Here is a 12,621-nt window from a genome sequence, read left to right on the forward strand (position 1 = left end):
GCAGTATCTTATTTTGTCTGTCTTTAAGACAGATATGTTTGTGTAGTGTTCTGTGAAGGATAGGTGGAGAGAGAAATTAGCTGTATTTTCCATCAACTTTACAGTTTCCTAGAATAGTGTAAAGGAAACTGTACTAGTAAATTATGCCCTAAGCTTAGGTCAACAGTTTGTAGCTGAAATACTTATTTTCAAACTGCTACTCATACTTGGAATAATTGTCTTTGGTTTTCAAGTTTGTTTTTCTGTGAATTTTTAAATAGTTTTTTAGAGCATTCCTAAGCAAGAACCACATCAAGGCATATAAATAATTTAAAGTAAAAGATACGGTGTCAAATTAAAGAAAGTTTATAAAGTCATAAGCATCACCATTAAAGTTAACCTTGAGAGATGGTATGGCTATAATTCTGTATATGTCTTAACTGATTATAGTTCTCAAAAAAGAAATTGAACTCTGATTCAGGCATTGGAAAACCTGAAACAATTAAATATTATTTTAAAATATTATTTCAATGCATTTTGTTGCCATAAAACATAAAAGCAAATATATTTATCTTATACTTGCGTGGTATTATTACAAGATGGAATCTGTTGTGTTTTTCATCCACTTCCCTGAAAAATCTGTAGCTTAAGTGAACATTAAAATTCTGAGGTAAATCATTCTAAACTTAGGATATTCTGAAATGAAGATTGCCTTATAATTTAATTTACATTTTGTGTGAAATGATACACTCTTTAACCATATATGAACGAATTTTTTCCATAAAAATGCTGCCTTTTATGAAGGACACAGCTGAAGTTTTCCACAAAAATCCCTGGTTAGGTTGAACCTGTCATGGGAAATAGCTGCACAACTTTTTAATATTTGGCAAGCAAGTGAGAACTGGGTTTTGTAATGGAAAGAAGTGGTCAGGTCCATAGTTAGTCCAGCTCCACCTCTGAGCACACTGATCTGTTGAATATTAAGATTTTCATCATTTCCAAGCTAGGAAAGGAAGAAGTAATTTCTTTCTTCTCAGTCTTGCTTTATCTTCATACAAGATCAGCATTACCCCTGAGGTCCTGTATCAAGTTTCACAGGAGGAAAACAAAAAGCATTTCATATCAACATAACTTCTTTAAACAGATAAGAATAAAAGGTGCAGGTGCATTTGCTTACAGGTATTTAGCTTAAGATATTTGAAAGTATGGTGATTTTCAGAAAGCAAGTGTCTGCCCTCTGGAAGTCAAGCTTTGTTAAAGTGCCTTAAGATCAGCACACAGACTCACTAATTGCTTTTGAAACCTACATCTAAGCAAGGAAGAGACACAGGGACACTGCCAGTAATTGCAAATCCATTTGTAGAGAGCACCAGATAAAAACCCCATCACAGTGATTTTGCAGTGACTCCTCAATCCATCCTCACCTTTTTCATATAATGGGATATCCTTCTTCGATTTGTTCTTTATTTAGCTGTCCTTTATTTCCCATTCTTTCCCTCTCCCTGTGTTTTGGGAGAAACTGAAACTTTGTGACATTGCAGAAACAGCTGTTCTAAAACACAAGGGCAAAGAACCCCAATTAGTCCAGCCCCTGACATGGTGAGAGGTCAGGGCTGGTGCAGGCCCTGGCTGAATATCAGAGCTCACTGTGTTATCCCCTCAGTGAACCGTCTAAACTGGGATTGTGTCCGTGTTCCAGCAGGCAGGACCCTGCTAAGCAGAGTGATTCACATCCACAGAACTGAGTATGAACTGAATATGCAACTCCTTTGCTAAGTTGAGCAGCAGGCTGGCTGAAATCCTGGTTTGTCTGCTAATCTAAGAGTAAGGACGCGACCTTGGATCCTCCAGGAAGGACCCTGCACTAGAGAAATATCAGTAATGAGAAGCACTGGTTGTGAACTTTTTTGAAGGCTTCTTTTCCTGCCAAATTTTCCATATTGCTGAAGTCCTCCTTGTTTTTATCATTAAATCAAAGTGGTTTCCAAGCATTCCCTCTCATGCCTATTATCTGTAATGAGTATAGGAGTTGTCATCTGCCTTATATTGTAGCAATAATGGATTTTATTTAGCAGGTATCTCCTAATCCAGCTGTTAGATCAGTAGAGTGTAATAGCTGTGATATAATTAAAATAATTATAAACATGAGGAGAAAGAGCATCATGTAAATAATGAGCCTAGTCTGCATATCAGTTTCATTGTTACTTGCCTTTACTACATCTCTTCAAAAGCTGTTTTGGAGCTTTGTTTCAGTAAATATCTTTGAGCAATATGGGAGTATCCATACTCACAACCTGGTGTGAAAGGAGTGAAAAAAAACACCAAACCCACCAAAAATTCTCTTTTATGTAGCTGATACAGTAAAAATAAAAGTGTCAGATCCTGGCATTGTCTTGGAGTACAGAAAGAACAAGAGGAATATGCAAGTAATTGCCAGTAGTTCAGTGAAATAGTAATTTTAGTGCTCCATTGTGGCCATCTGTGGCTGGGTTTGTGCTCTTAGATCCATGCATACATGTGTGCATGGATGTGCACACAAACCTTCTGTCTCTGCCTCTCCATCTCTTCCCTATCTGTCTAAATACCAACCTAGAAAAAAGGAAAAGACCAGCCATCATTCTTTTTATCAAGCAAACCTGTCAAAAGGGATAAACATAAATAGCCTTTCTGCTTTGACAGACACAAGGAAGATCAAATGCCTATTGTTCCCTGTCAGACTGCTTTGAAGGGATGACAGAGTAATAAATATACACAATCACTCGCTGTCAAACAAGGAGAATTCAAAGGTTGACTGAAAATCGTTACATAAACTACATCCTAAGTACATCTGAGACAAATGTTGCAGGCTCATTCCACTCCCTATAATACACAAGCATGTGAAAAAAATTGTAGCTGGAATAACCAACAGCTTTTAAAATACAAATTTCTTAATTAAAATGCTTAAGCATTCACATCTCATTTTTTTTGATCTGCACCCAGTGATCAGATTAAAGTCAGCTCTACCTTTAAAATTAGCAGGATGGTATTTTAAAAGAAAGTGGGTTTCTCTGAGATTGCCAGTTGGCATTACAATTGTCTTGTCTCCCTGTGTGACTGTTGCATCGGAGTACACAGTTAATGGGGCTGGGCAGGAGCGCTGCTGCTGGATCTTGTAAGGAATGCTACAAGTGTGTGTTCTTGCTTGAAGGGAAAGAGTGCAAACTCAAACTTGTGATTTTGCTCTGTAATGAGTATGTCTCGGTATGTATCTGATCCTGCTTGCTTGGGGCTGCTGCCTGGGGCAGATGCTTGCTGTGCTCCTCTGTTCAATTTCACTGATATAGCCCGTGAACTGAGGCTTCAGCTCCAGTCCATGGCAGATCTCCATGTACTTCCCAAGAGCTGACAGTTTCAGGTGTCTGCCTTGGTTTTAGTTTGAGTGACAGCACACTTACAGGCTTTTTTTTCCTAATTTTAATGTGCTTTCAGACATAGTCCTTATTTTTGTTCAGATAAATATTATGATTATTCAAAAAATCCACACTTCTAAAAAATATTTTGTGCCTCTGTAACAAAAACTTGGAAAAGGGGCTAGCAATTACAGAAAATGTATTTTTCTTTGGAAGAAAGAATTATTCCATAACAAAATGGAGATGTAGCAATAATTATTCTCTGTTTAAAACCCTTGTAGCTGGTTAAATAATACTTTTGTAGCACACAAAAAATTGCAAGTGACCTCAGCATAGTGTTATGCATACTGTTTTGCCTTCATGCTGTGCCAGCAAAAGATGCTACCTTTAATAGCAGTTGGGAGAACTCTATGGTTCATTTAAATTCCACTGGGCTGTTCTAAGTTGTAGCCTGTGTGTTTTTCACTGTTAAACTGAAGAAGCAATATCACATCATCACAACACAACTAGAGGATCCCTGAAACACAAAATGAGAATCCTAAATTTTTCCCCTTACTGTATTTATTCCTGTATTTAACCAACTGTTTATTTTCACATTTTTGTTCCCTCTTGTTAAATTTATTTGTAGTCTTGGATTTCAGTCAGAATTGTTACTTACATGTTTTTCAGTATGAATTAACCAAGGCTTTTGGAACATTGTAAGTTACTTCAAGATCAAGCACTGACATGTGGTATTTGACATTTTAAACACCTCATCTTTGCCCACAACCCCAAGTAATACAGCCTTTACTACAGCTGTCCTTGAAGAGCTTGATTTGAAGAATGTTGGTTGAAAAGCCAGAGAAAAGTACTTTTGCATTAGTTAATCTGTTACAGACCAATAACAGCTGCTTGTACAAATTCAGTACCCAACACGATTGATAGTAAAATTTATGCCATAAATAAGGCCTTCAACTTTTATTTACATGCCTCCATATACCAAGAGTGATAAAGAAGATAGCAGTTAGCCTGTCCTATAGAAATACTTTTATCCAGCCCATATCCTGCCTTTTTTAGAGTGAAATTTTGCCATGAGAGAAGTACAACAAATGTCAAAGCCAAATTGCTGCTTTGGACAGAGGGACATTTCCTTTATCTCTCTTCTATAGACTGAAAATCATCAAATTTCAAATCAGTTTGAAAAGATTTATATTTTTGATTCCTTGTTGACTTACCTTGCTGTTATCAGTGAAATTGACAGCAGATGCCTATGAAAGATACTGGAGACATTTGGGGGGAAAAAAGGCAATAATGAACCTATGGGACCTTATGTTATACAGGGGACTCCAGCATTTTGTCTTGGTCAGTTCTGCTGTTGAACAATGTTGGAGAGAACTGTCAAAAAAATACCTGTTTGGTCATTATTGTTCTTAGATTGCACCTTATACAGGAGAATTATATGGCAGGAAGAAGAGGCAGCTGCTTTTTTTGTTTCTCTTTGAAAGGAGTGACTTCAATGTCAAAATTAAGAAAGATGAGCTTTTAGCTTTGACAAATCTTCAGGTCTCAAGGACTTTACTCAGTGGTTGGGGTTTTTTTTCCTTTCTATTTAGTCCCCTTATACAAGTTGGGATCATCTGCAGGAAAAGTAAACAAATTGCATGTCTTGCTCATGGAGAGAAAATAAGCCCTTAGAAGATGTCATAAAGGAAACATGAGGTTTCATCTCAGATAATCAAACTCTGTATTTTCAAAATGTTCATTAGAATTCTGGAAGAAGGGTACTTGCTAATGATGTGATGTAAATCCAGAGTTTTCTTGTAAGATGGCTTATTTTCTTTTTCCAAGAACTGTTACCTATTGGAGACTATTTTCTCTACAGAAAGTTGCCTCTAATTGAAATGGTGTAATCTAATTGAAAGGTCCTTTTATTCTCTTATTTCTTTTTCTTGGTTTTTTGTTTGTTTTTTTAGTTTTTTTAATTAGATGTCTATAAAACATGCAGCTCTGTGTTTGTGAATGATTGTGTGTCTGTGTGTCATTACCTGATTTGTATCTGCTTGTTTTGTCCTTTATTCTTGAACTGCTTTATCTCTGGACTCTGTTTTCACAAACTCTAACTCTTTCTCTTTCGCATCTCCTTCCTGGATTTGCTGCTTCCTTCAGCCTCACCTCAAGGTCAGTATCTGCTTTTAAAAGGGTGTTTATAAGACTGTCTATTCAGCTAAAATTGAGATCTTACAGAAGATTGCACATCAAATTACATGATTGCAAAATAAAAGATCAGAGATTTGGTTAAGTCTGTGTAGGAGGATGGGTTGAATAGGGTGCATGTTTAGAAGGAAAGAATTTGTATAAAACCATTGTAAATCAATGCTGTTGCGCGCTGGGAAGAAGGGGGAAGACAAAACAATGAAGGTTTTAAAGGGAAAAAACTCCAGGAGCAGGAAGCTGAAGCAAGACAGTTTAAATATTGCTGGTTTTATCTGTTACTTTAAGAAGAGAAGAGATTGACCATTAGCCATGTTCCATGATACATACACGTGCTGTGGAGTGCAAAAGTGGTTCCTTTGAAATACTGGTCGTACAAACTTGAACTGCTGGATCTTTATCATTGCATCTGTGCCTGAAACCTTACAGGGATGTTGCAGAACTAGTTTTGGTGCAGCTTGAGTGCTCTGTGCTGTCAAAAAGAACCAAGGGCTGAGGGTTAAAGAGAAATTAATTAGTAGGAGGATGAATTTCTTGAAAATATAGTGATAAACCACTGAAGAAAGCCTACTATGAGACAATATGTTTGGAGTCTTTCAGCCATGGCTCATTTTTCTGGTTTTATATTTTAAAAGCAGTTGCTAACCTTAGATTTTGGGATTTCAGTAGAGTAGCTCAGAGCAAACATCTGTGGCCTAAATCATACAAGAGTACATTACCTAATGACTCTCCTTTGCCTTTGAAAGCTCTGCAACCATGTTGGATTTTAGTCTTTGCTGATAAAGTCTGTTGGTAGAAACCATCTGTGACTCCTGAAGAAGGAATGATCATAATTGTTTCAGGCAGTGTCTTTGCCCAGAAAGCCACTACTTAATGACTAAAATTCTGAGTTATCAACCAACATCCAACTTTGCTGTTCATGGTTAGCACTGAAAAATGTGGTGGTGGCTGGAATCCCCCAGTGCTGTGATGCTGCTGACGCCTTTAAATTGTGTCAGCGTCGTGACCTTGGTTTGGCACAGGCTCTGCACTTGTGGCCTCGAGTGCATGTTTTTCTTCCTCCCACAAACTGGAAAAAGATTGGAAGTTAATCATGTTGTTGTCATCCATCAATACCTTCCGTGCTCCGTGTGTCATACTGGCATACTTGTAATTACTGAGGAGAGGAGGTCTGGCCTTGAATGACCCCTTTCATGTCCCAAAAAACGTAACTGCCAGGAAGCTTTTCCTGCCCTGTGAACAGTCTCCTCTGAAATAACCACTCTGCCTTTTGCTGCATGAGCAGTCACTCAGTCTGTGTTTGCCTGTTTCCACCACGAGTGGAGCTTGGTGTGCTTTGGCTGGTGAAGTCCTAGATGTTGTACAATTCAGCTGCCAAAGCTGCTTTGACTTCGATCCATATGGCTGTAGGGTTTTATCAATACCTGTGCCTATGCTGGAATTAATGATGAGAGGGGAAACAATTTTAGGGTGCTGTTTGGTTGTGGTCTTTCTAAGACCTGTATTGATTTCTCTTTTCACAAGCCATAACTTTTATTTCTCATATTTAGAGTATATTGTAAAATTTGGCTAGAGAAGATATGGCTGTGATTTGAGGTGACCAAATGTTAGGATTAGGAACTTGGAGGAATTTTCTAAGATGTTAAAGAGATTGTCCATTCCGTCCTCAAAGTTTCTTAGTTGGTTTATTGATTTTTTTGGATTACTTTTTTTCCATTTTTAAAATTATTGTGGTTAGTTGCAAAGTTTTTCATTTATTTGTTAAAATAAATCAAGAATGTAAGGAAGTAGGTGGAATGACTGCTCTTGGAACTACAAAATCTCTGCTGGCCAGAAACAAAACAAAAAGATTCTCCACAGGGCAAACAGGAAGATTACAGTGGTTGAAGTATACTAGTTTCTTTCCTAAGCATTTCAGGGTTTACCTAATTACCATTGACTGCAACATATGAAGAAATGTGTTCTGTGAAGTAACGTGCTACCTTGGAAGCTACTATAGGAGGCATAACTTTATTTTTCTCTGAATGATGTAAAGCAATTTTTTCAGACATCAAAGCAAATATGGAAAAGAACTCAATATGTGAAAAATGTATTAGGTAGGTCTGTCTTGTAACAGGAAGAAATCCTCTGATTATTGGTGTTCTCATCTAGGACAGCTTTACTTACAGTAATCAATACCTCTTAATTTTTCCGTTCTATCCACTAAACTTTCATCATCTCTCTCCTGTTGACAAACTCAGTGAATCAGAATAGAACCATGTAATCCACATCACTGTTGCTGTTGTGACGTGTATTTACTGCTCAGAAGTCTTAAGGATCTGGAGTGGATGTCATGCTGATTCATAGTAAATAAAATTGTCTTGGAAAGCATGAGGATTAGAGCAGTTTTCTGTAAGAAGTTTTTTTGCTAAGCATCTCTGCTGATGACAGCTTCACATAAAGAACTCCCCAATGCTGGCTGAGTTCAAGGGTAATAAGCCAAATAACACTATACTGATGTCATTACCTGCAGCAGTGAAAAAATTAGAAAAAAATACCCTAAATTCATATGCTCCAGTTTCTTCTAAGCTGTTCTTTTGAATATGTCATGAAAGTTGCGATGGATAAAGATAAAAAGACTGACAATCAGGTACTATAACAAGCAACTGCAGGTTTTTCGAGGGAAGAATGAGCTATACTGATAATGCAGAAATAAGATTTCCAGCCTCAAACTGGGTAACAAACAGCTTAACTGGACAGGAGATGTCCCACAGAAGGCATGTCTTTTAGTGTTCTGCTTTCTACTGTCAGATTTTCTGCTAGTTTAGATCACATAATTGATTGTACTGTCTGTCATGTTTTAAAGCAAGTAATCCACTTCTTAGAAGAATTTTTTCCAGATTTTTTGTTATACCAAAGAGAATTTGATGCTTAAGGAAGTATATAACGAAATACTGTAAACCTTATTTCCACAAGCAAGGTGGCTTGGTGATTAGATGAGTACAGGCTGGTGGCATGAATCCAGGTAAAAGTCTGCTAAGACTGTATCCATGTAAAATTAAGTGTCAGTGTAGCAACTCAAATGTAGCCTTATAAAATCAAAGTAAAAACAAAATACTAAATCTGAGGGGATTATTTCAGTCCTACTTCCAGAGTCCTAAATGTATATTAAACAGAACATGTCTAACCACCAAAGAAATATTTAAAATGCCATCCTTCTATAAGAAAATAGCAGATAATACTGCATAAAATGTTCAGAGTACAGGAAACTCAGGGTGTTACTCAATAATTCTTTTAAAAAGCCAAACCAAAAGAGCAGAGTACTTAGTGGCAGGCATGCAGTCTGTGGTACCTGTGGGCTTTTCACTGTGCTGGAAATGCCTTTGCACACTGACTCGTGTGCTGGACTCCAGAAAGCCATGGATCTGAGCACTCACAGCATACAGGGCACTCAGGAGAAATTTTACTGCAAGTGTGGCTGGCTCGTTAGTTTTATACCTTCAAAAGACTCTGGATCTTCACTCTGCCACAATGTTGGTCATTAACCAGGTCAGGAAGTGATGAAAATTTGAAGCGTGTTGAGTTAGCAGTGGTTTTAGCTCAGCAGAGACAGAAATGTTATATTCAAAGAAGTTTCCATTTAAATTTCTTTGGCTGTCTCCAAAAAACAGCAATCTGTAGTGGTTGTTTTCTATTCAATATATGTTTCCTGTAATTCTACTTAGAGCAAAAATGGCTTTGGAATTACTTACACTAAGAAGTATTCTTTTTTTAAGAGTTATCTGATCCTTGTGAGTGAAGAGAAATATGGCATCTCAGAGATGATAGTGGGGAAGGGAAAAAATTAAGGCAAAGTAGGTCACAAAATAGAACTGTGGTTTTCCTTAAAAGAAGTCTCTGGCATAGCCTTTCAAATTTGCTTTAAGTTTGGTGATTATCAGAACTTCCCTCCTCTGTTGGAAGTGGAGTCTGTACCTTTTCTGTCAAAGGTCCTCTTTTCTCATTTGACTCATTTCTCTTGCTTCATTTGACTGCATCTTAATTAAGCAAAATTATGCACAGCTGTACATCATCTCAGAATTCTCACTTTTCTGCAGTCTCACATGATCTGATTAATTTCCTTCTACCTGCTGGAATTAATTTATTACGTGAAAAAGCGAGTTGTTTTTCTCTTTGTGTTATTCCTTTGTTTTCAGCACACATATTCACAAAGTGTGCAGGTTTCCAGTGGGATTTTGAACTGAGATAGCATTGGAAAGACAAGTGAGATGGCACTAGGGAGGATTTTTGTGTGTTACAGTATGCTGTGAATTTTGAAGAGGTCCAAGTCAAGTGCTCTGAGAGAGAAATCCTTCACAATTCCCTTTTTTTCAGATAAAACAAAAAAGATGGGGTTTTTACCATATAATTTGAGACATTGAAAGACAATGTTATTTTTAGAAGACATTTTAAAATGTGTCTTTATCTTCGTATATCCCAAAGCTAACAAATTACATAGCATGTCATCATCAGAAGATTAAATGAAATGATCACTCAAACTTCATGCAACATTAAACATTTTGACTAACCCATATGTGTCACATCACATTTAGTCTAAGGAATAAAATCTGAAGGTTATATTTCCTCTTTAATGGCTAGCTTCTGTGCAAAATTTTATCCCCCCCAAATGGCTAAATTTTTATTTCTGTTAAAATTCTAAAAGCCAGACAGTGGATGTGTATATCTATGGAAAAAAAGTCTGGGTGCAAACAGTTCCATAAATGACAGTACCACAAGCTTTAACAAGCCCTGCACTCAACAATAATATGATATTTACAGAGAATGCAGTTGGGCAGGACTTCTTAAAAAGTTGCTGAAAAAGATGAGCAGCTCTGTGTCTGCTTTTTCTTCTTTTTTCCTGGCAGACACTCCTTTCAGATCACTGAAGATACTGGTAAAGTGTGCAGGAGTGGATCATTATCCACAGGATTGTTAGACTGAGTTGCAGACCATTTAAACAAATCAGAAATACGCAGGTTGATGGAATTGGATCAGATGCACACCAGGTTGCTGAGGGAGCCACCTGATATCATAGCAAGGACTCTTTCTATCATCTTCAAAAGCTTGTGCCTGAGAGGGAAGGTTCCCCTTGACTGGCAAACATCACATCCATCTTCAGGAAGGATGAGAAGGAGGATCTGGGAGTTTGCAGGCCAGTCAGTGTAACTTTATGTGTTGGGAATTTTTTGGAGAAGATCCTCCTCAAAGTCATCTCCAAGAACCTGAAGGAAAAGAAGGAGATAGGGAACAGCCAGTATAGAATTTACAAGGACAAGTCATGCCTGACCAACCTGATTGATTCAGTGATGAGATGACACTGATGAGAGGGGAATCAGCAGTGTTCAGTGTCTTTTTAGTGGTGTGGATGATGAGACAAAATACACCTCCATAATTTCTAGAGAAGACAGAGTCAGACTTTTCTCTGGCATGTTCAGTAAAAGGTTGAGGCAGCAGACCCAAACTTGTTCCAATATAAGTTCTGTTGAGATAATTGAACAGTGGTCAGTGGGGTACTGATCCATTGCTCAGGGAGTCTGTGGAGTCCTCAGCACTGGAGATAATCAAAAGTCATCTGAACAAAGCCAGGAGCAACCTGCTCTAACTTGGCCTTGTTTTGAGCATGGTATTGAACCAGGTGGTCTTCAGACATCCCTGCAGACAGAATTACTCCATGATTCTGACTTTCTATGGGAAGTTAACCTGTATTCCTGGCTAAGCTCTACCATTTTGGTGTGGTTTTGGTAAGAATTTCTACATAATAGTGATCTGATAAAACAGGGTAAACAAAAATGCTCTTGTTATTTCATAGCATTGTACAGCTGTAATAAAAGAAAGAAGAAAAATTGTGGGGTTGGAGTAGGAGTCCACTGCACTTTTGTTTCTTGCAAAATTCTATCTGGATTCTCAGTTTTTAAACGATTTTGAAAAGAATTGCTGATTTCTGAAATACAGTATCAGTGTGGTGTAGGCCAGAGTAGTCTTAGTAGGTTTGTCTAGTCATACATCTCTATTTCATGATTTCTAACACAGCTCTCCCCTTCTACCCCATCCCTAAACACAGATACTCTCAAACTTTATTGCTGGGAATAGAATCAGAGAAGATAAATTTGGGAATTCTGTTTCTCACATTTTTGTATGTTCTCTGTAAGCTTTTCTTGCTAGTGAGAGCTGACTGGGACAACACAGGGAGGGGATTCACTGTTTTGCCTCTGTAGTTCCCAGGTTTGCTCTTATGTCTCATCATTTGGGCTGAAAGAGCCATCTTCCATTTGCAGTTTTCACATCCCTTTTTGTCACATCCTTTATCTTGCTCAGGCTCTGGGCAAATAAAATAGAGCGCAGATGACCCTGCATTTTCTTCTCAGCTCGTTTGTTGAGGCAGCATTTTTCTGCTGTGAGATTTTCAGCTGCCTGGGAAGTCACTGGTCACACATTGAGTCTGTGCCAGTGCCTGAACTGGAACCTTTTGTTCTTGTGTTACTTGCAAAGTTCAAGTTCCATTGCTGACCTGCACACAAGGTGTGCCTCAGATGAGAGCCTTTGAGCCCTCGTGTTTCAGATGTGCCTTTCACTGCTCCACTTATCAACTGAGAGCATTACTTCACTGCTCACTTAGCTCATGTTTTCCATCCTCATTCCTGTGAAACCAGCTTCTCTAACAGGCCTATGCATCGTCTCTGCAAATAATTCCTCATCTTTTGCATGAAAAATACATTAGATAAGCAGAGATATTTATTACATATAAATATCATACAGCTTATAGATTCAGTGAACATTTCTTTTGCTATCAGTCAGTCAATTGGAAATCATTCTTGATCACTTTACTGCAAAATGAAAACAAAATTTCTTGTCCGTGAAATCCCAAGTAGGCTATTAGAGATACTGCAAGATAAAAGCATGCTTAACATTCTTCAGCTAAAATTAAATTAGAAAGCTCTTTTCCCCCCTTTCCCTTTCTCTTCTGTGGCTCTCTTCCATTTCATTGTTCTTGCGGGGTGGTGTATTCAAGTATTCCCTCCTTCTGCATAATGTGTTCTTCATCTGC

General features: G+C 37.8%; 1 protein-coding gene across 7 annotated transcripts in view; it reads left to right on the forward strand.

The window, feature by feature from the left end:
- The window catches only part of ERC1 (ELKS/RAB6-interacting/CAST family member 1), a 277,845-nt gene that overhangs the window by 119,560 nt on the left and 145,664 nt on the right, over window positions 1-12,621 (forward strand). For 4 of the 7 annotated variants that reach the window (XM_041484357.1, XM_041484360.1, XM_041484362.1 and 1 more), the window contains one exon: window positions 5,514-5,525. The exons of the other annotated variants lie outside the window; for them this stretch is intronic. In XM_041484357.1, coding sequence (XP_041340291.1) covers window positions 5,514-5,525 — 12 coding nt within the window. The remainder of the gene's footprint in view (window positions 1-5,513; window positions 5,526-12,621) is intronic. 7 annotated transcript variants of the gene reach the window in all.

Source organism: Pyrgilauda ruficollis, unplaced genomic scaffold, assembly GCF_017590135.1.
Source record: "Pyrgilauda ruficollis isolate IOZ18807 unplaced genomic scaffold, ASM1759013v1 scaffold66, whole genome shotgun sequence".
In the NCBI taxonomy this organism is placed as follows: Eukaryota; Metazoa; Chordata; class Aves; order Passeriformes; family Passeridae; genus Pyrgilauda; species Pyrgilauda ruficollis.